Genomic DNA, 25045 nt, shown 5'->3' with positions numbered 1-25045 from the left:
CTTTACATCTCACCATCACAGATAGATCTTATAGGGGCGATAGAAAAGGAAAGATTTAGGAGTGGGAAGGGAGTGAGCAGCGCCTTAACACGCAAGAGGCGCGCCCATTTTAGAACGCAAGAGGTAGCGCGACAGAGCTCGATAGCTGCAGTCGCTTAATTGCGGCCAGTATCCAGTATTCGGGAGATAGTAGGTTCGAACCCCACCACACTTCACTGAAAGCCACCATAAGCCTCATGAATTTTACTAAGAAACTTTCTTCGAAATGCAGTCGTGTAAGAATGCACTACGTAAGGGGTCACACGATGGCAATTTGCTGTGGCAGATACGAGAGTGAAAGAAAACAAACTACTCTGGAACGCAGCAGGCAATACACTGACGATAATAAACGTCAGGCGGGAGTGAGGGAGGGAGGGGAGGGGTGAAATGAGCGCCCTAAGCCCTACAGCAGCTAGCAATGAATTTTTTTTTTTTTTGCTTTACGTCGCACCGACACAGATAGGTCTTATGGCGACAATGGGATGGGAAAGGCCTAGGAATTGGAAGGAAGTGGCCGTGGCCTTAATTAAGGTACAGCCCCGGCATTTGCCTGATATGAAAATGAGAAACCACGGAAAACCATCTTCAGGGCTGCCGACAGTGGGGCTCGTACCCACTATCTCCCGATTACTGGATACTGGCCGCACTTAAGCGACTGCAGCTATCGAGCTCGGTATGAAATTAACAAATATTTTAAAAGTTTGGCAAACTGCCGCGGGTGTGACCTCTCACGTGTTAATTAAGGTACAGCCCCAGCATTTGCCTGGTAAGAAAATGGGAAACCACAAAAAACCATCTTCAGGGCTGGCAACAGTGGGGTTCAAGTACAAGCTGATATCTATGTGACCCAAACTGCACAGCCACGTGCTTGGTATAAATCTTACCACATATGACTTCTACGAGAGGGATGTGTTCATTGCCAAGGCCAGGGACCTGCCAATCATACACAAGAAATATACTTTTATGAGTATTCTTATAACCTAGGCTAATAAATAAATCGTGTGATATTTTCCAAACCACTGGGATCAATAGCCACTGCCATCGGTTGAAATTTATGCAATGTGGTGTCACTTCCAGAATTCAACACAGATAGATGTCTTAAACTACGTCACAATAAAAACTCCCAAACCAATGGTCATAAGTACACACACACCTAAACGTACTTGCTGAAAATAAACCAATGGTGATAGATTTTCTAACCCGCTATGCCTCGCGACAACATAATCCGGTGATTTTTCTAACCTCTTCTTATATGCTAAAAACAAACCAACCACAAATAAACCAACGATGATAAACTAGCACATGCACTAGCACTTGATCCTATTAAGAAACCAATGATGAAAAATTATCAGCTCCTCACAACCTATCTAAGAATTTCCACAGATGGTAGCAGTACCTACAAACTAAGTAGTCCATGCCCCTAAAACAAACGGGAACAATTACTTCCACGGAAAAGCCACATGGTCTAGTAAGCACTTCGTTTTGTTTTACCAATTTCACTTTCCTACCACAATATCTGGACCCCAAAGTACCATCAAATGTGTCAATTTTAGCAAAATAATCACAGGAATATAAACTTACCATTTTATTTCTTTATTTTCAGGTAGGGAATATATTTCCATGGTCAAACTATTGGACTAGACCAAAGAATGCTTGAATAGGTGGCTGAATTAAAAAAAAAAAAAAAAAAATAGAACTAAGAGGTTTAAAGTGCATAAAGCATTATATGACCCTGTAATGATTCAGCGGGGATGTCCCAGAAGGCAGTAGGCCTATTATTGGAACATTATCCCCATCTTATGTACGGTATATAAATGGTATGGCTAAAGAACTGGAATCATAGAGAAGGCCTTTGGAGATTATGATGTACTGTATAAGGTAGTAAGTAAGTTACAGGTTCGTGAGCGACGGCAAAAACACCTACACAATGTAGTGACATAAAGAGCAGACAATGGTATGATGGTAAATTGGATGAAAAGTCAGGTTGTATGCAAGTTTCACAAAGAGAAGAGGTCCTATGAGTTTTAATTCATGTTGATGGGATGAAAATATCCCACGGGGATCACCATGTTTTAATATGAAAAAAAGAACGTCATTGGGGTAATCATGTTAACAAGGTTGTAAATAAAGTTTACATTAGGTTATGATATGAGGATATTTCGGGCTGTACTGAGGGTAAAGAAGAGGGCTTTTAAGTTTCTGGTAAGAACCCCCCAATTAGAGTATGGTTCCAGTAAAATGAAATGGCGTATGGCTTTTAGTGCCGGGAGTGGCTGAGGACATGTTTGGCTCGCCAGCTGCATGTCATTTGATTTTACGTCCGTACGCGACCTGCGCGTCGTGATGAGGATGAAATTATGATGAAGACGACACATACACCCAGCCCCCATGCCAGCAAAATTAACCTAGGATGGTTAAAATTTCCGACCCCGCCGGGAATCGAACCCGGGACACCTGTTGCCAAAGGCCAGCAAGTTAACCATTTAGCCATGGAGCCGTACTATGGTTCCAGTGTATGAGACCCACACCAGGATATCCAGATATGAGAACTAGAAAAGATACAAAGGAAAGCAGCACAATTTGTTCTGGGCGATTTCTAACTAACATGCTGCTAACTTTGGGCTGGAAAGACTTGGGAGACTTACCAACTGCTCGAGTAAGCGGAATTTTTCAAGCTGTCAGCGGAGAGATGGCATGGAAGCACATCAGTACACGAATAAGTTTGTGTGGTTTAAAGGTAGGAAACATCACAATATTAAGATAAATTTGGAATTCTAGAGGTCAAACTGGGGCAAATATTTAAGAAGAGAAATTAGGGATTGAAAGATGTTCGGTAGATTTGCAAGTTTCCTTAAATCATTTAAGGAAAGATTAGGTAAACAACTGACAGGGATTCGGCCACCTGGGCGAAAGGAGACAATATCTTGCTTGATGACTGATGATTACCGATTAAACTTAACCTGTCGACAAAGATTTTTGACAGAATTTATACGAACATGAGCTAGTCGGTTTTGGACAAGTGACATGCCTTACAAAGGTACAGCCACCACTTAATGTTTCTGATATAGGGTTATCGTGAGCAAAAATACCGGATTCTAGGAATTACATAAGTGAAAAATGACTACAAGAGTTTAAATTGGCAACAATAAAATAACAGGCAGGTTTAATTGAAAACTTTTTAATTCTAAGCTTACATGAACTTTAAATGAAGACGTACTGAGATAACTTACCCATACACGAAGTACAGATTACAAATAAATCTTACCACTTCGAGTAACATAAGAACTGTACCTTTTTTTTTCTTTTTCCTTGTTTGAAGAGCGATAAATCCAACCTTATTTCTGGCGAATAAGCGTACCACTCGATGCCAACAGGGCACACTACGATCAGTTCGCTTTTATTCTAAGTCGGGAAACCACAATAATGCTTCTACGGCAAAACAAGGCAGGATCATAGAGATAATATAGGAAAAAGAAATCTATATTTAACTGCTCATACAAAGTGAAGCATTAGGCGTATTCCAGTCATAACCTTCGTAACCAACTTACAGGGGGAGACACTTGGGAGACACCACATGCAAGGACCATTCAAGAGACATGTGACGATGTGACAGTGCTTCTTCTTCTTCTTCTTCTATTAACAAATACAAATAATACAAGGCCTGGAAATTGAGCCCGTAAAACGCTATAGAAGTGGTCACACTGCAGTTCATTGGCGGGCCGCTAGGATCGCTACCTTGCCCCCTGTTTACCAGTTTCGCGCCTTTAAACGTGTGTATTGAGTTGGTTATGAATGTGTGTATTCTTGTGATAATAAGCACTTCCAGGTTCAATCATGGTTTATTGCTGTGTTCCTTATTGTCATTCACGATAAATTAAAGGTAGTGGAATTTCATTTCACAAGTTTCCAGTGAATAGTGCTTTAAAAGAACGGTGGCTTGTTGCTATATCTCGCAGAGGACACAAACCGGAATCTCTCTGGGTTCCTACAGAAAAATCGAGGTGTGCAGTAAACACTTCAGAGAAGGACTTTAGTATAAGTACATCTAGAAAGACACTCCTGCCTAATAAAGTCCCTTCAGTTTTTACAGAGTTCCCCAAACACAAACAAGTCACTTTAAAATGTAGGAAAGCTCCTAAGAAAAGACAGCTTGAAAAAACGGACAGTGAAAATGAGTATATAAGAAATAAGAGAAAATGTGTGGAACAATCGGATTCTCCTGTGCCTGATAATACTGGAGAATCTGACCTAATAAATGTAGGCACCACAAACAGTTTTCTCCCGTCCTAAAATCAACTGTACCAAAATACATTACCAGGAAATTAAGGAAGGAGATCAGAAGAAATAGAAAGCACGTGACAATTATTAAGAAGTTGCGCGTAAAAATTCGTGACTTGGAAGCAGAACTTAGTAAGGTAAAGAAGGATCCCGGAAATCTTGCAAGTCGAGTTTCTAAAATTCAGAAGGAAGCTGAGGGAGGTAATATGAAAGCAAACTTTTTGTTAGAACAACTTCAGAGCTTTGGAAAAAAGAAATGTAAATACCAAGTGATTTCAAGGTCGCCAACTAGTTATCGGCTTCACAGAACACTCGATATTTTGCATCTTCCACATCCTAGAACGTTGTAATCGTATGTTGGATACTCAAAGGGGAAACGGGCATAACTTCGCTACCTAAAACCCGATTACTGGCAGAACAACTGTCGTTAGTGAACGATAACAAAAAGGTTGGTTCCCTTATAATAGATGAAATGTCCATAAAACCGAAACTTATGTATGACAGGAAATTAGATATGTTTATTGGACTGAATGACATTGACATTGACGCTCTTGGAATCGAAGATAGGTTGGCCAATAAACTACTCTGCATTTTGTTCAAGGGACTTACATATTACAGAATACCGGTGCCTTTCTATTTCACTTCATCCGTTACGGGCTCACAACTTGCAAAATTAACCTTGGATGCATTAAATGCTGTTGAAGAGTGTGGTTCCAGAGTGATCAGAATTGTGACCGACAATTCTCAGGTACCGTAAATGTTTCGATGTTCGAAACATTATGTGGAGGAAGCATTACGCATGAGATACGACATCCAGCTGATAAAACTAGACCTCTGTTCCTAAGTTTCGATCCCAGTCACATCATAAAAAACGTGCGATCCCAACATTTGTCACGAGACTTTTTTGTAAACAATGGCTATCGTGACCGGCGATCATTTCAGAGGTCTTTTCAAACTCCAGAAATCTTCAATTATGAAGCCGGTGAGGAAACTAACCAGAAAAGTAGTTTACCCTACAAATTTGGAGAAAATGAATGTAGCAAAAGCCAAAATTGTATTTTCCCCTGAAACAATCGCTGGTTTGAAGAGTATGGAGGTGGTTTGTCCCGAGAGCATTAAAGACAGGAACAGTTTAAAAGAAACAATTTCTTTCATGGAGCATTTTATGAAGTGGTTCGATGCCCATGATGTCTCAACACCTCGTATGGGACATATTCCAGGAATGAAAACAAACTGGCATTTTTTAGCATTGAAGATGAACGCCTCAGTTGGTTAATAAATGATTTCCTGTCATATATCAAGAACATTCAAACGCATCCAGAGAAAGAGAAAAGTTTCACGAGGGAAACGTATCAGGCGTTGGTCTTGACTACCCAATCCACTGTGGCCTGCGTAAAATACCTCATAAGTATAAATTTTCATTATGTCTTGACGAGGAATCTAACAAGCGATGATATCAAGCTTTTCTTTAGCCACCTAGGACGCAAAGCGGGATACAATGACACAATGGACGCAAGGTCATGCCTTAACGCAATCGAAACAACGCTCCATACAGGAATTATTGCTGCATCAAAACATGGCAATGTTGAGCTGAGGGATGAAAATAAGATCCGCAATGTGCGAACCAGTTTACTACAACCAAGAATGTGCCAGATGGATGAAAGATATAGAATGAATGAAAGTTGCGATGATGTGCAAATTCCGCAGCTTCCTGAACACGTAATGTCTATCATTACAAAACCCTTGCATGGTAAATTACATCAGATCTGTGTGAACAATACTTTTTATTTAAGTGTTCGCTAGTACATAAATATGATTAATTTGTTTCAGATTCAACAGCTACAATACCTGGTATTTCTCTAGCAATGGTAGCAGGATACTTAGTGCGTGTGGCAGAAGAACAAACAGACTATGAAGGCTGTTTAGAATATATCACTTCTCCAGCTAGTGAAAGTCCAACATTGTCTTATTCGCTTTCAAGATCGAGGAGCCCTCAGATACCCGAAATCACCGTTTGTGACTCTTCTGCAACGCATGACGAAATTTATTACCTCTGCTGTGCAGTATTTACCCCGACGACAGTTACTAAAAATGTGTACGTTTTTTCTGAAAGCCAGGTTCATCAGTGAAATTAAGTTAGAGAGTGTAAAGACGACAAATTACCTTTTTTTCTATTCCAAAATTTCTGAGACCTCTATTGGACAACATTGCTTCGAGCCACTTAAGTAGAAGTGAGAAAGTTTTGAAACTCGATAAGAAGCCCCTGAGTAGGAAAGTTTTAAAACTGTAGACACCTACCACATTCAGCTCTCTTTATTTAGGATATAATTTACTTATAGACATACACGGCCATGCGAACACTAGGGGGCAACAGCGCGATCCTAGTGGCTGAATGGTGAACTAAGATGGCACCCGTTTTCATTAGTGCATTTCTAGGCCTTGTATTATAGCGTAGGCAACGACAAGTCTTCTTCTTCTCCTTTGCTGTTGGGCTTAGTTTTAACTCCGTACCCAATAACTACACCGTTTGATAATGCATTTGTTTTCGTTGAGTTAATAACCGTAGGTTGGTAATCTTGGGAAGTGTAAGTCTTGCAATTTGGTTTTCGTGAATAAGGTTGGATCAGAGGATGTAGCTTGTGATGGTAATGGATTATTAAAGTATTAATTTAACCCTATATGAGATTGCAGTTAAACAAGGTTAGTTTCACTTATATGTGATATCAATGATAGATATGGACGTTCTTCTATATTCTGTGATCTGAGGGTTTTAACTGTCGTTTATCATGTGCAGGGTAAAGGGATAGCCAGGTTATGTATTGCAAGTGGGTGAATGTTAGTGACCTGTGTGGCAGAATAAATGAGTGGCCTTTAATGCGATTTTACATTCATCAAGGAAATGGGTGAGCATATTAACTAATGGCTCTGTAGGAGTATGAATGAGACAAGCGACACTTGTTGGGAGAGGAACTTTATGATTTATTAGTGCTTGGAAAAACGTTTTTTGGTTGGTTAGAATAATTGCAACATTGGAATACTATATGATGAATTGTGCCACATGCTTGCTGACAGGCGCAGGTATTATCCGCACACTTTAACTTGGTGTATTTGTGCACCGGGGTGAGGAGTAAGGAGAGAGCTGTCCCGGTATCGATAGTGCTGCCTGGTGCTGCCAACTGAGTGAAAATGAAATCTGAATTGAATCGAAAATATGATCGATCGATATGAAATTTCTAAACCGTTATCATCTTAAGCCAACAACTATGTCACATACTCATTATATAACATTATAAAACATTTCTCGATGCGAATCTTGTTCCTAGCATGGATTCTATACTTTGGCTTTGTTGTGTAAACAACAACAGTACTAGTACGTAAAGTGTACGCCAGATGTCGCACAACGATGCTTAAGCGATTCATAGTTTGTGTTTCAAAGGTTGCCAGTACGAATCTCGAAGATCGCCGAGGTTGACCGATTCAGCACTAGGGTGTAAATGCACCAAGATAAAGTGTGCGCATAATATCTGTGTCACTGATATGAAATCTATACTTATATGCCGGTGTGAGCGCATGATTGAATCTTAAGCGGATTATGGTAGTTATATGTCTCCTAGAATAAGTGCCCATTGTGAACCAGGGGGTTCTTTGCAGTTCCGATTGTAGTTGATAATAATCTTTACCCTTCGTTTTTGCGGAATTTTTCCAGAGAGAAGACCAGTTTTGAAGTACGTTCTGTTTGATAGTAGGGGCATAATCCGTGTGTGGAATGGCGAGGTGATAGGGTAGACCTTGACCTTCAGCTGCTGCTTTAGCTAAACGATCAACCTGAACATTACTGGGTATGCTGCAATGACTTGGTATCCAGATTAATATTATATCATGCTGATTTAAGGAAAGGTTGTATAACAATTTACGGACGTTCCATATATACCAACTAGTAGATTCCTGCGGGGTTTTGATACTTTGGAGGACACTTAATGAATCGGTACAGATGATGACATTGGGAATATTATATTGCCGTAAACATAAAAGAGTTTGTCGAATAGCAAAGATTTCAGCAGTGTATATGGAAGCGTTAGTTGGTAACGTAAATAGTTGCTGGATGTTAAGCTGGGGGATGTAATAGGCTGCTCCAGTTCCCTCTGAAGTCTTAGATCCGTCTGTAAAGCAGTTTGTATATTGTTTATGCGGACTGAGAAATGCTTGTAAAGTTTTATTAACTAGAGTGGGATTATTCTTCATATTACCCGGAAGGTGTTCGAAAGTAATAGGAATGATGGAAGGGTGGTATGTAGATAAGTTGTATTCGTGAGAGTATGCCGGTAATGATCTTGTCTGCAAAACATTATTCCTTAATGGAAAAAGTACTTCATATGCCAGCAGAATTGCCGGTATGTTGCTGGCTTTCAATTTTTGACAGATTTGGTACTCATTTAAAAGTTGTAGTTTAGGTAATATGGGATGTCGATTCAGAGCTATCTTTTTAAGTAAATATTTAGACGCTAGATATTCTCGTCTCATAGACAATGGTAGTTCTGCTGCTTCAACTAGTAAGGCATTGGTGGGTGTTGTGCGTAATGCCCCTAATATGATTCGTAAAGAGGTGAATTGTAACGTGTCTGATTTTTTTAGGGTGGTAGGTGACGCTGTTTCGAAGAAATGGCAGCCATAATCTATCCTTGCCCGGATTGAATTTTCATATAAAAGTAGTAACGTGGCCGGATCCGATCCCCAGTTTCTACGAGTTAAGGACTTAAGGATTGGGATTGTGTTTTCAATTTTGAACTTAAGTCGGGCAAAATGTGTCTTTCAATTTAACTTATTATCTATGAAAATCCCTAAATATTTGGTATAGGGACCGTGCGTAACTACAAATTTTCGACTGCAGCGCCCCTGGCGGAAGAGACGATTATTCATCGGTAGGAGCACGACCGTGGTAGGAGAAACACCAGAATAACATCAGCTGTCGTTGTTTACTTATTGAAATGTGTTGTGAATACGTATAATGTGAATAAATCAGCTGTGTCGAATGCTGTTATTCTTGTGGGATTTCAGAAAATTATGTGGAGTTCACAGTATTTTAGGAATTGTACTTTGAGGAAAGGCAGAGAGCTTAATGATAGCCATCACATATATCATGTGGAAGAAGAACTTTCAAAAGAAGTATCTGGTTTATGTTTGAGAGAGACAAATGTTAGTCAAATCCATATAAAATTAACATCAAAGTAAGAATAATTAATTTAGATAGGCTACTTTTAATATTTTATAAATTTGTAATAATCTTAGTGCATTTTCTTGCACAAGTAATTCCAACATTGAAAATGTTTTATTTTGAACAATATATATCACTACTGTATAGGCTGCATGTACAGAACAGGCTACCAATAATGTAACATAATGTTTGTATAGTTTTATTTGTGTCTATGTTTGTATTTTTATTATGGGAGTACTTAAATTTCCGAATATTCCAGCAACATGAACAATTTTGTCCACATGGGACAGTAAATCTATAGTAAATTTATTACAATGTGTTTTGTATATTTTCAGTCTCTGAATAGCTCGCTCCACATGAATACGCACTGATGCTATGTTATAAGTTGTGTCTATTTCTTCAGGAGAGAAATGAGAGTTAAATGCGAATAATGGCATCACCATTATTGCATTTTTGCTTTCTATACATGTCTATACATCTGAGGGAAACCTTAATCAGACATAACATCACTAGGCTCTATATGATCAAGCAGACCAGAATTAACTTATATAGCTACCAGTGGCTCTACCTCCATAGCATCTAGAAAGAAATAAAATAAAACCAGAAGGTGTAATTCATCATCATCATCGGTTTACCCTCCAGGTTCGGTTTTTCCCTCGGACTTAGCGAGGGATCCCACCTCTACCGCCTCAGGGGCAGTGTCCTGGAGCTTCAGACTCTCGGTCGTGGGATACAACTGGGGAGAATGACCAGTACCTCGCCCAGGCGGCCTCACCTGCTATGCTGAACAGGGGCCTTGTGGAGGGATGGGAAGATCGGATGGGATAGGCAAGGAAGGGGGAAGGAAGCGGCCGTGGCCTTTAGTTAGGTACCATCCCGGCATTCGCCTGGAGGAGAAGTGGGAAACCACGGAAAACCACTTCCAGGATGGCTGAGGTGGGAATCGAACCCACCTCTACTCAGTTGACCTCCCGAGGCTGAGTGGACCCCGTTCCAGCCCTCGTACCACTTTTCAAATTTCGTGGCAGAGGCGGGAATCGAACCCGGGCCTCCGGGGGTGGCAGCTAATCACGCTAACCACTACACCACAGAGGCGGACAAGGTGTAATTGCCACAGGAAATTTCACAGCGAAACCATTTTTGTAGAATTCTCTGTTGAGCACTCATTGGCCTCTCACATTTTATTTTAGTGCAATCAATAATGCATGTACAGTCTTCAAAATGGGCCCTGAAAGAATTAGGCATAGTCTTTCTGATACTGAACCTTTGAGGCCAGAAAATCCATCCTATTGTTTTTTTGATAGGTGTGGTGCAAAACAAACTTAAAATTAGCTGAAGCTGTGGTTCTGTGACACCTCAAAATAACTTCAATAGCAGGGAAAGTCAAGCCAAGTTCCATTTTCATTAGAAAAAGTATTAACATGTTTTGTTTGGTAAGAGTGCATTTGTGACTTATTATAGGTAACAAAGCAAAGTCACCTCCGGACAAGCCACGAAGGCCCTTGGAGGAGTGGAAGGTAAAGGCTTCCAGCATTGTCAACCTCGGCATGTGATGGGGTAGAGTGGTTAGCTCTACGCACGGCCGCCTTTGCCCCCAGGAATTAACCTGGTATTAATTTTTGGTGTAGGCTGAGTGAACCTAAGGGCCATATGCACCTCAGGAAGTGGAAATCTCGTTTCTTAAATTTCACGACTTCCTGACGGAGAATCGAACCCACGTCCTTCCGAGCGAACCGAGCACGCCTTTACCGCCTCGGCAAGGCAGCCCCTATTATAGGTAACGGGGACAACAAAAGTTGGAAGACTGCTATTTTTACACCAGCTTTGTCAAGCAAACTGTTTTCATTGTCCTCTACAGACTTGTACCCACAAAATGAATTTTTCACTTGTGTGAGGTCAACTCCAACACCACAGTCTCTCTTGAAACAAGTGTCAGTCATTACATCCTTATTAATATTAGGTACTGTTAAAATTGTGGCCGGCCCCGTGGTGTAGCGGTAGCGTGCCTGCCTCTTACCCGGAGGCCCCGGGTTCGATTCTCGGCCAGGTCAGGGATTTTTACCTGGACCTGAGGGCTGGCTCGAGGTCCACTCAGCCTACGTGACTAGAATTGAGGAGCTATCTGACGGTGAGATAGCGATCCCGGTCTAGAAAGCCAAGAATAACGACCGAGAGGATTCATCGTGCTGACCACACGACACCTCGTAATCTGCAGGCCTTAGGGATGAGCAGCGGTCGCTTGATCTGCCAAGGCACTTCAAGGGCTGTAGTGCCATGGGGTTTGGTTTGGTTTGGTTAAAATTGTGAGATTTTATGAACCACATTTTGAATTATCACTGGGCAAATATAAATTACAAAATAGTAGATTTACATTTCCCTGGTCATATGAAAACGGTAAACTATCTGTCAGAATACCTGTACTACAAACAGTTTGGAGAGATTGTGAGTCAGGAACAGAATTCATGTTTTCTTGCAATTAACTTTGTCCCCCTTTCCTCCTCTTGAATTTGGCTGTCAGTTTCCTCTATAGTTCTTCCTCATTATGTCTTCCTGGTAACATGTACAAAGTAGATTTATATCCAGGGCTATCAGGGTCTCTGGTAGGTGTTCCATTAATGAAGTGTCGGCTGCAGATTCTGGAATTACTGGCAGGAACCCACGGTTTTCCGTCAAGTGTTGAACCTTTTAAAGATGCTGTCCATGCTTCCCTCCTGATCTTACGGGCAGCTGCGACTGGAAAACGAAAAAATTTCGTTCCTGATGGGGTGTTTTCGTAGGTGTAGTTACAAACGTACACGAAACAGTTCACGTGACATTTACTGTGTTTGCTGGTACTATGAGTTTCGTTCACGCTTAGAGAATATGCTGGAAAAAAAACTAATGAAAACGTAGGCTACCTCAGGAAGCAATGTGAACAGTCAAAGACTTACAGCTAGTAAAATAAACACTATTTACTAACTCGATGATGAAAGATGCTCCTACCGCTCCTACCAGTTACTTCAGATTAAGCCGCCAGATGACAGCACTCGCTATACGCACGGTCCCTATAGGATCGAATAGCAATATGATGGTTGGCATATGGTAATGCAGATTTGTCATATGTTCGTTTTTGGGTAAATATAGCCGCGGCACTTTTGGTGTGTGTGATTTCTAAACTGTGGTCTTCCATCCACTTATGTATATGGGAGAGGGCTTGGGAGATGGAGTGTCGACATTGGTCGACGTTATCTTGTGTGGTATAGATAAGTATGTCGTCTGCAAATTGCAATATGCGTGCATGAGGCGTTACTACTCGTTCCAAATCACTTGTATATAAAGTAAAAAGTATACCACTGAATATATCCCCCTGAGGAATCCCGACAGTGGCCTGCCGTGGACAAGCGTTAAGTCTATAATTTTTCAAATTTAATGTTCGATTTAGTAAACGTTTTTTAAATATATGAATAAGGGGTAGTGGGATGGTTAACTTGTGTAATTTTTGAAACAAAATATGAAGATCAACATTATCGTAAGCTCCTTTAACATCTAGAAAAACCGCTATAGCATCTTGTTTTCTGCAGCGTGCTAATAAGAGGTCCGTTAGAAAAATATTTAAGGCGTCTGTGGTACTTCGTCCTTTGATGAAGGCAAATTGACATTTCGGTAAATCATTATGATACTCTAATTGCCATATTAATCTGCGGAGTAGGATGCGTTGAAAGGTTTTACGTAGACAGGATCCTAAGATTATACCTCTGTAATTTTGAGGTTGTAAGGGATCAGTACCAGGTTTATGTATTGGAATGATGTCAAAAGTATTCCAGTCTGATGGTATTAAGGCATCTGTTAAAATTTTATTATACCGGTTAAGAATAATGGATTTAGCCTTAATTGGTAGGGAGCTGAGCATCTTGTAGGTTATAAAATCTGGTCCTGGGGATGTAGTTTTTTATGTAGGGCGACTTCTAATTCCTGATATGTAATAGGATTCATCAAAGTTTGATATTTATTAGATGTGTATGAACCACTTAAGAGATTTTCAGGCTGAACAAAATCGGGTGTTAGATTGCAGTAGAACTTATATAATTGGGGTGGAGATAAAGCGATAGCTTGGGGTGAAAGCCTAGCGTTACTAAGAGAGCGAATTTTGGCCCAGATAATCTTGCTGGATGTAGTACTGTTAATACTCTCTACAAAGGTTTTCCATGCAATTAGACGTTTATTGTTAAATAAACATCTAATTTTTTGCACAGCTTCGTTTATATTGTATGTAATTAGTAAAAGTAAAATGTTTTCGTAAATTTTTCAGCGGGTTTCTCCGTCGTCTAATCCAGACCTCACATTCTTGATCCCACCAACGGATGTTGAGCGTCGGATTATGGTTGGTTGATGTTTTGTAAATGATTGGATGATAGATGTCGAGATACGGTTTTATACAGTATAAAAGTGAATCATATTCCGCGGATGTTGTTTTAAAGGTATGACTGAAATAATCCTGAATAAATTGCGAAAAGAGATCGTAATCCATATTATTTAGATTGCGTATAGGTATTCTAAGAAGCGTGTGATGTGGAAAGGGCTTGGGATTAGACCATGTAACGAGAATGGGAAAATGATCACTACCATGAAGATCCTTAATAGTTTGCCAAGATAATTTATGCGCTATAACCGTGGTACATATAGTAAGATCGACCGCGCTCGGAGCAAGGAGACACTGGAGTCGAGAGTGTCGGTTCTAGTGGTAGCAGCAAATACAGTAGAGATAATACGCGACACTTACGGATTTCGCCTTGCTAAAAAGGGAGACAATTCGACGGTGTCGCTCCTAGTGACTTGACCTGAACAAATAGCACTAAATTCAAATATCAATGGAAATGTATATACGGAAATGGATAAATAAATTACGTCTAGAAAGAAAGTGTTATTGAGATATTAACTTCGAAGTTGTTAAAGCAATTCTGGATAAATGAATGAAGAATTATGCAAGACTGAAATTAGACATATAAACAAGATGTGAATTGGACTGCTGTGAAATGGCTTGATCTTTCATTTATGCATTACTTTTTTACCTTTATCATTCCTGCCTGAACGCTTACGGTTGGATTTGTATTTTTCTCATTTAAAAACATTGTATCATCACATTAAGACACTTGTCAATAAAAATATCGGCACATTCCTTACACATATGATGCAATGAATTAACATTTAATAGCTGGACAACTCTTAACATGAAGCCTCCTAACAGAAAGAAAATCTATACAATCCCGGCTTTAATCTGAGAAGAGGGATAAAGAAAGGAAAGTATGGAAATGTTGTCGATAGTGATGCTTTGAGGAAAATTTACGTACAATTAGAGTAAAAATGTAACATCATTCTAAGCTTACATGAACTTTAATTGAAGACGTACTGAGATAACTCACCCATACACGAAGGATTTTTAAAGTCTCTGGCCTGGAAATGATCTGAACAGATCTTATACTTCTTATATAAGCGTAACGTCTCTTCTTTCTTGTACACCTTATCCAAATCACTTCTGTGACATTTCAAAACCCACAGATCACACCTACAACAACACATCGGTATTGAAGGTTAACTGCTGCACTATACAATAAAATGTGCGTATTACATTTTAGGCCAGTTAAAATACGGGTCGAGCAGGTCAGAAGATTATGAAGTACTATAAAGGTCTCCATCACTGGAAGAATATATTTGTAAACACAATATTACTTGCATTTTCTTGTCACCTAAAGAACGACCGCGCATTCTTCTCTACTTCATAGTTACTGCAGCCAAACACAGCACATACCTTTCCCCTCATATTGAGAGGAGATATCAAGGAATGACACACGCTACTATTTAATTATATCAACTCACTGAAAACGCATAAATAACACCAAAAACTTCACACACAAATACACGTGCTCTTATGACAGAATCAGTAGTTCTCAGGTCTACTCGCTAGAGAGAGCGCTCAGTGTCGCGTATTGTCTCTACTATATTTGCCCTTAAATACTTTTAAGGACTTTACGATTGCACATGTGACAATTATTTGACGTTCAGTCGCCTTCTCGCCGTACGGCACGACGGTTGTGTAGTAGTGATATCGTGTACGGCGTATAGGTTGCTGGTTTTCTTTTGTGTATATAGTGAGAGAATAGTGAACCATGGCTGCCTCTAGTGGGGGACCTATGTCCCTCACAGGCGATCAGTTAATTGTGGATAAAGAAATCAAAGTGCCTATGGATGACGAATCCATAGATAATGATTCTTCAGAATCTTCTACTGCAAAGTAAACCAAATCATCAACAAGGGCAACCCCCATCGAACAAGGAACGTTCTTCTGATCAACAGAATACTCAACGCAGTGCTGTAGCTCCCTCTACTACTATACCTGAGTAGTATAATAAGTTTCATTATGGTCCTTACACAGTATTCGTGGAATCAACCGCTGATAAAATTATAGGCCAATTACACCCTGTTGCTCTAGGACGAAGGTTCTATGAACAGGATTTAAATGTAAAATCACTCCAACGTAAAGGAAGAAATCGTATTCAAGTAACCTTTCACACAGCAGCCCAGGCTAATGCCTTTCTACGTAACCCTATGCTAGAGACGCTGAAGCCAAAGCATACATCCCCTCTTCTAATGTCCTCCGTGTAGGAGTCATACGCGGTGTTGATAAAAACCTCTCAGATGATGAAATCCTCCAAGAACTTGAAACACCACTGCCCATTACAGCAATACAACGACTTAACCGAAAAGTCGTACTAAACGGCACAACCGAGTATTTACCTACAGGATCAATCAAAGTCATATTTCGTGCACAAACCTTACCACAACAAGTAGCGTTATACAAAGTGTATTTAGACGTGCAGCCCTTTATTTTTACACCTATCAGCTGTCGAAAATGCCAAATATACGGATATGCGGAAAAACAATGTAAGGCACAAACTCGTAGATGTGGTAAATGCTCCCAACAGCATTCCACCAATCAATGTACAGAACAGTTCATCAAGTGTGTATATTGTGAAAGGGAACATTTGACAGGATCCTCAGAGTGTCCGAAACAAAAATATCAAGTATAATTGAAACAAATCATGAGTACAGAACATATTTCATTTGCAGAAGCGAAAGCCCAAGTTTCACTCCCTGTATATTACCCAGAACAAAACCCTACCCATTTTCCTCCATTATCTCACGAGCTTACTCCATCTTCTACTGAAAACCCTAGAAAAAGGAAATTTACACAGGTGGTAATGCAATCTCCGCCTCCTTCTCCTGCCCCAGGATATGATAAACGGGGTTATATGACCATAATTCGTAATGAAAATACTCCTATAGAACGACTTCCTTCTCAACTTACTACTTATTCAGCAAACTTGACAGTGCAACCTTCCACATCCAACTTACAAAATCGGGTTAACAGAGATATGTCGGCCTCACAGGCCCCACTGCTCCACGGTATGAAGGACCATCTTCAAAAAGTAATCCAACCGATAATTCTATTGTTAATACAGACTTTGGGAAATGAGCCCCAACTTACGTAATTTACAAATTACGTGATCATATAGCTAACATTTTAAACGTGTATGATCAACATCCTTCAATGGAATGTTAGGAGTGCAATTCCAAAATAAACATGACTTACAATTGCTTATTCAAGAATCTCAGGCCCATATTATTATGAGCCAAGAAACTTCGTTTACACCTAACTCCCATTTTACTGTACCGGGGTATAATATTCTAAGACAAGATGGTCACGGTTTCGCAGGAGTAGCTATATGTATCCACAATTCCTTTGCCTATATGCCTTTACCAATTCATAATCAGATTCCTCAAACTTACGTTGTAGGTTTCATTTATAACAATATTCATTTTGTTAATCAATACTGTCTTCCAGATGTTTATATTACAAAACGTCAATGGTCCCATTTTTTCCGCAATTTGATCGCTTTCCAAATGTTTTTGTATTCGGCGACTTCATCTGCCAGGACACAGAATGGGAAAGTATATCTGACACTCCAAAGGGTTCAAATTTTCTTTGTACATCTCACCAACATAACTTTACGATAATTAATGACGGTTCTCTCACACGTCTCTCCCCTCCTGGCTCACCTCCTAGTGCCGTGGACTTAACGTTTTGTCGTACAGCTATGGTTCCATATACTACGTGGCACACGTTAGCTGATACTCATACGAGCGACCATTTTCCAATAATTATTACTTATGGTCTTAGTAAACCCCAAACCATGAATCAAACAACAGATCAAGTTAGCAATAAACGCTCCTTCAAAAATGTTAATAATAATACATATAGTGAATACCTCAGCCATGCACTAACACGTTTACGCGGTTGTAATATTACATTTTCAACTCTTCTTACAATCTGAATCAATATTTAAATACGTATCACCCATTCAAACCAATAATCTCAACTTCACCCATACTATCTCAAACAATTAAATGGTGGGATAAGGAATGCCACGAACTCATTCACCGCCGCAAGATTTTGTATCAAACTTATCGTCAATCAATGACTCAAGCCAATTACTTACAACTAAAGCGACATATTGCCAAAACCAAACTTATTTTCAATACTAAACAGCGATATGCCTGGAAAACATTTATATCATCATTAAGTTCTCATATCCCTGCAACCCATTTATGGAACGCCATACGAATGATCACAAGAACCTTTCCACGAGACCTGCTCTATTCCTTTCTCACTCGCTCACCCCTGATTATACGATACCTTCATTTATTTCACCAGTAAATACATCTCCTTATTTCTCCACCTTAACACAATCAATAAAATTAAATGAACTACAAGCTGTTATATCATCCCCGGACCCGGACTCAATAACATACACTATGCTCAAATTACTCCCTTCTCAGGCACAACTTCTTCTCCTCAATTATTATAATGATAGCTTACACACAGTGCATATACCTACTCATTGGAATGATTTTTATTTAAAACCTATATTAAAACCGCATAAACTTCCCGATATTCCAGACCATTTTCGCGGAATAGTATTGAGCTCGTGTATACGCAAAACTTTCTGTGAAATTTTAACTTTGGCGATCAATTTGGGTCTTAGATTACTATAACCTGTTTCCCAAGTATCAATTTGCCTTTAAAAAGGACGTAATACCCAAGATCCAATTAATATACTAATTCTTGATATTCTGTTAGCCCGGTGGAGAAAACAGAGTACCATAGCCATATTTTTATACATAAAAGTTGCCTATGATTCCGTATTGTTACACTTGTTATGGGAAAAATTATCCATGAAAAGTTTTCCTTTTAAATTTGTTTCAATTCTATATCAATTATTCTCTAATCGCACATTAACAATTAAATCTGCCTACTACCACATTCCGAGTCGACAGACTACTCATGGCTTGCCTCAGGGAGCAATGTTAAGTGGCATATTATTTGTCTTATACATGAGTGATTTAGAAAAATTAATAACGCCATTTGCTAGAGTGTTAGCCTTCGCAGACGATTTTGTGATTTATGTCACACACACAAACATTGAAGACTGCCGACAAACGATTTCCACTTTTATGAGCAAAGTATTACATTGGTTCAATAATCACTGCCTACAACTTTCTATATCAAAGTATGCAGCAATGATATTCACCCATAAACGTGCATTTGACAGTAGCCCCATTTGCTTTGACGGATTTAGCATTCCCTTTACTAACCAACATACATATTTAGGTATGCGACTCGATCGCAATCTCACTTGGAAATTTCATATTCAGATCTTACGCAGAAAAGCCTAGGGTTACCTCAACATTCTAAAAACAGTTATCAGGCGTAATTGGGGAGCAGAACCCTCGACCGCATTAATCTTCTATCGGGCTACTATACGCTCATATATGGATTATAGTGCTCACAAAATAGATACAGCGTCCGAAACTACTTTATCACAACTCAAGATAATCCAACACAAAGCATTAAGACTTTTGTATTGGTGCTCTTAAAACTACCCCCACAAATGCACTTCTGGTTGAAACAAGTGAAAGCCCTCTCTTCATTAGACGCTTAATGCTTCCAAGAAAATATATCTTGAAACACCTTACTCGATCGAGTTCCATTATTATACCAAAACTACAACTCTTTATGAATATTATCACCAACGCTCTCCCAAAAACGGCAGATAGCCTGCGTTATATCAGGCTTATGCCGAGATGCACGTTCTTCGCTCCTCTTTACTACGAACATCCCATTTACCCATGAATTCCTTTCCATACGAAACCCTCAACTTTATACCTCATATTATTATACAATCCTCATCCATAACGTCTCAATCCTCACAAAGTATCCTATTAATTACGCCAATAGCAAAGAAACTTAAAATCTCATCAACCGAAAATGACGTAAATATATATATACTGTATATATACAGATGGATCGAAGTCTCAACACGCCGTAGGAGCGGCCTTTTTTGATTCCAGTACACTTACAAGCTTCCATTATCATTTACCGAATCATATAACTATCTTTAAGGCTGAACTCTTTGCAATTAGACAAGCATTATTCTATGTTCAACAACATGCTTTTCCTAAGGTAAACATTTTTACGGATTCCCAAAATGTTCTCCACGCTCTTAGTACCCCCACACAGTCCTATAATGGATATTTATACGAGATTAAATACGTACTATATCAACTCGTACATTCCGGAGTCTACATTAATTTAATATGTGTAAAAGGACATTCAACACACCCAGGAAATGATCAAGCTGATCTAGCCGCGAAAGCAGCAAGTAATTCCTTATCTGATCCTCTTCAGATAAAAATACCTCTTACAGATTATTTTCCAATTATGAAACATGATGCTCGGCAATCTTGGCAGAATTTATGGCAACATACCGGTACTGCAAGTACCAAAGGGAAATTCTATTATCAGTTGCAACCCAACATTCCAACGAAACCGTGGTATCTAAACGGCTCCGATACCCGACGACACATCATTAACATTATACGTATGCGTTTTAACCACGTATTAACGCCGGCATACAAATACCGCTTTAACATTTCTAACCTCCCATACTGTATTTGTGGACATCCAAACGGCAATAGTAATCACCTGCTCTTTCAATGCCCTCAATATTCATCCTCTCAACGTATTTTCTTTAAGCAATTAATAAAATTGCACATACCTTTACCAACAAGTGTTCATTGTTTATTATTTGAACCATCACCCAATATAATTTCACTCTTAAACCAGTTTCTTTATCATACTAAATTAACGTTGCAAACAACTGATATTCCTTGTTTATTTTTTTTTGCTAGGGGCTTTACGTCGCACCGACACAGATAGGTCTTATGGCGACGATGGGATAGGAAAGGCCTAGGAATTGGAAGGAAGCGGCCGTGGCTTTAATTAAGGTACAGCCCCAGCATTTTCCTGGTGTGAAAATGGGAAACCACGGAAAACCATTTTCAGGGCTGCCGATAGTGGGATTCGAACCTACTATCTCCCGGATGCAAGCTCACAGCCGCGCGCCTCTACACGCACGGCCAACTCGCCCGGTATTTCTTTGTTTAGTATCTATCACAGGTCTTACACTCCTACATTCTTTGAACCCCCATTCTCTAACCACTGTGCCTCGACTTTGTAATACTTCTAGATAATGATTTGTACTGACATTAACATTACAAGTACACGAGTGAATAAAATTCTATAATAAGTGATACGTGTGGACTATCTGTTTTTATCAACAAAAAGCGGGACGATAATCCCTAAATATGGTGACTGGGTAATAGTCCAAAAAACCCAAACCTCCCCATCAGCAAGAAGAAGAAGAAGAAGAAGAAGAATTATTATTTGACGTTAGTGGGCGCAAGTGGACTCATTCTATTCCAGGATCAGACTCGCTTCCTAACGATGACGAAATCTTTCTTCTTCCTGTTCTCGATAACCTAGTGGCAAGTGCAAAGAGGATAGAATAGAAGGCATAACCAAACCACAGTCTTCTTCTTCTTCTTCCTTTTCTTGAAATGTTGTGTTGGGCTCCTTGTGAGTTTCGCCCAGTCAATATTCATATGAGAGTTATGAAACATCGTATAGATATGTGTATAAATAAATAAAGAAATGGAAGCACTGCATTATACACTCGACAGAAAACACAGGGGGTTTGGAAAAAGAGGTGCGCTTTTTAGACTTGATTAACTCATAGAGCGGTAACGGTATCGTATGCAAGGGATAAGCTTCGTAAGGGTCCCATACACGCGCAGACTTCTGGAATACTTAAGGCGCGTTTTCCAAGGAGCGACTGTAGCAGCCACGGCGGCCAGAGCCGCAACGACTGGGGTCGCCATATACCTTGGCGACAGCAGCCGCAAGCGCCGAGCACGTGGGGTGTTTTCTTAGACACGATTCCAGCCACCAGTAGCGCAATCCATTCCTTCAGAAATGGACGAGAGCACGGGCGATTTCATTAGTGGCAGGGCTTCCCTTGATTTTAATGTAAGAAGAAGAAGGAATATTGTTAATGTGGTACCTCGGCCCGAAAAGAAGGAAAGTCAACAGTATATTTGCATCGCACTATGAGAATGGATGCTATAACATTTTAATTAACAGGCATCTTTTAAGTGATGAGACAAAGCTCAGGAAGTATTTCAGGCTGAGTGTTAGTTTAATTATAAACTCGAACTTATAAAAAGCGAAATTTTGAAAACCCCGTACAATCGGTACAAGAAGCCCATCAGCCCAGCTGAGAAACTTGCACTCACTCTCAGGTACTGACATTTTAATCTTATTTTAACAGTTTTTAGCTTAGCTGAATAAATGTTTTTACAGTAAGACATAACCATCAGTAAATCTATGGTCGTAATAGACTTCAAGTCTTTTGCTAGTGGCTTTATGTCGCACCGACACAGATAGGTCTACGGATCGAAATAATTAGATAGTCGGTATAGAAGATGAGTTGTTACTTGGACACGATGTTGCGCGCTCTGAACGAAGAAGACGCGCAAAAAATTCAGTTTTAATATTATTAATTGTAGGTTACCGCATTTACATTTTCTGTCGCAACTCTGAGATAGTGCTTTCGTCTCAAAGTCTCTGGCTGAATTCAAGCAGCATCAGAATGTCAGAGACTTGCCTGCAGATTTTTTGTCGGCAGACTTATCGGCCATACACTCAGGGACATGTCTGAAGAGACTGGTTTGCGCAGACTTACCTCCGACTAAGTCTGCGCGTGTATGGGACCCTATAGAGAAGGTAGTAAGCAGCTCCAGTAACAAAATTGAAGAAACAACTGAGAATGAAGGAAGTCACCACAAAAATCAAACGGTCGGGTTATATACACAAAGGAAGCCAGGAGCATACCGACAAAAGCCAAATGAAAGCGTAATATGGTATCAAGTTGTAAAGTGACGTTCGAGTCATCAAGAAAAGTGGTAATTATTGAAATTGCAGTGGGTGTCAGATTATAGACTAAACAAGAAATACTGGTAGGCAATGAAAATTTGTGTTGGACAAGGCGGTGTAAAAAACGTCGGCGGGCTGAACGATATAAAGGACACTGGAAAAAGATATGATTAGCATCTCCTTCGGGGTAACCACATTCACAAATGGGGTGAGTTGTCACATGAGATCGATATTTATAGAGCGGAGTAAGGACATGATTAAATCTTAGACGGATGATAGTAGTAATATGTCGTCTAGAGTACTGGCCCGTTATGAACCACGGTTGTAGGGGAATAAGAGTTTGCAGTTGGTAGAACACTTTGCCTCTGTACTTGGCAGTATCATGCCAATCTGATTGACATTCAGAGTGAGCATTGTTTTTGACATGTATAAAATAATCAGTGGAGAGAATGGCCATGTTAGAGGCAGGAAGCGGAAGACGTGCTGCTTGCTTTGCATAAGTATCGGCTCGTTCATTTCCAAAAATTCTAATAAGCCCTGTCACCCAGACGAAGGTGAGGTACACGGTTACGCCGTCTCTCAGGCCGGGAGATTTTTACGGTGAAGGAAATGTGTGGAGGTGATGGGGCTGGGCGGCCGTGGCCTATACTACGAACTGTCCCGACATTCGCCTTAGTGCAGGGGAATGGAAAACCACCGAAAACTAGAGTTGGGTCGTTCATGAACTAACTAGTTCATTTGAACGACTCTTTTATTTGAACTAGTACGAGTTCGTTCAAATAATCTGAACGGGTCGTTCACGCAAACATACAGCATGTTAGAGGATGAAGACCTAAGCAAGCACCATCTATTGTAAAATGTACGTACTAGCTGGCGCCTCGTTCATTTGAACGACTCCGTTCATTGAACGAAGTGGCGCGAGAGCTGATTCCATGAAGACAGCACAAATGAACTACCTCGTTCATTTGAACGACAAAATAAGCTCGCACATAAATGACCAATGGTGTGCCGTGTAAATGATCAGTGATCACATGACAGCACATCTCCTCTCACTCTCACACTTCTCAACTGGCGGTGGCGCTGTGCATTGGGTACTTGTTTTCTGTTCATGCTAGGAGCTCCGAAAGACGACAATCAAATTCCAAGTTCCCAGCATGTCGTACCGGTACTTGCCTGCTAGCTAAAAATGAGCTCGTGTTTGTTCGAGTCCGGTCATATACAAGATACGGTCCACAATACACACAATGGGGTGATAATATCGCTGGTTTACCACTTAAAACACTACGAAAAAATAAAAACGTGTTTATATTCCGGCACTTAGTACTGTAATCGTTTTATAATACACGACAGTTGTGGATATTATACACGGGCACAGGTACATAAATACTTTGTCTACACAGAAAATAATCAATGTCAACAACATGAGGTACAACGAAATCACACCCACTTGGAGTGGAGTAGAAAAATCATATTATCACATGGTAACCGAGAGGAGACTACGGTATTGTATTCAGTACGCATAGGTTACCTTAAGATGAGTGTATTGGCGTAGAAGAATAGTCAACTAAAATAACAACATATGTTAAAATTGTTCATACCACATAGAAAACCTCATAAATTTCAAAGTGCCAAAATACGACAGCCTCTTGTCAGAAGATTTACTGGCACGTAAAAGAACTCCTGCTGGATAGAATTTCGGCACCTCGACGTCCATGGAGACCGTAACAATAAATGGGGCCGTAAAACAGTTGAGATATTGTTGCTCATAAAATAATAGCTGCTCATCCCTTTTTCCTGAGAGACGATTCTTATTCTCGGTCACTATCTGTCCTGCCCCATGTGTAATGATGTCGAAAATGAGATGAATGTAGTAGTGATTAAAATTAGGTGGTGATCGACAGAAAACTGTAGTTCATAATTTCAGCCATTACTCCCCATATTACAATGTACTTTTTTCTGCTAGGTGCTTTAAGTCGCACCGACACAGATAGGTCTTATGGCGACGATGGGATAGGAAAGGCCTAGGAGTTGGAAGGAAGCGGCCGTGGCCTTAATTAAGGTACAGCCGCAGCATTTGCCTGGTGTGAACATGGGAAACCACGGAAAACAATATTCAGGGCTGCAGATAGTGGGATTCGAACCTACTA

The 25045-nt window shown here is 40.0% G+C and overlaps 1 protein-coding gene across 8 annotated transcripts in view; it reads right to left on the bottom strand.

The window, feature by feature from the left end:
- Cln3 (CLN3 lysosomal/endosomal transmembrane protein, battenin) overlaps nt 1-3658 on the bottom strand; it is a 514530-nt gene extending 510872 nt beyond the window's left edge. For 3 of the 8 annotated variants that reach the window (XM_067141800.2, XM_067141802.2, XM_067141803.2), the window contains exon 1: nt 3588-3650. In XM_067141800.2, coding sequence (XP_066997901.2) covers nt 3588-3626 — 39 coding nt within the window. In that variant the 5' untranslated portion in view covers nt 3627-3650. Of the gene's footprint in view, nt 1-3269 lie in introns of all 8 variants that reach the window. The other 5 variants (XM_068226354.1, XM_068226356.1, XM_068226355.1 and 2 more) reach the window with 4 other exon arrangements.
- Between the last annotated feature and the right edge of the window lie 21387 nt (nt 3659-25045).

This window comes from Anabrus simplex, chromosome 2 (assembly GCF_040414725.1).
Source record: "Anabrus simplex isolate iqAnaSimp1 chromosome 2, ASM4041472v1, whole genome shotgun sequence".
NCBI lineage: Eukaryota > Metazoa > Arthropoda > Insecta > Orthoptera > Tettigoniidae > Anabrus > Anabrus simplex.
Note: the sequence above shows the minus strand (reverse complement) of the source record. Positions and strands in the feature narration are given on the sequence as shown.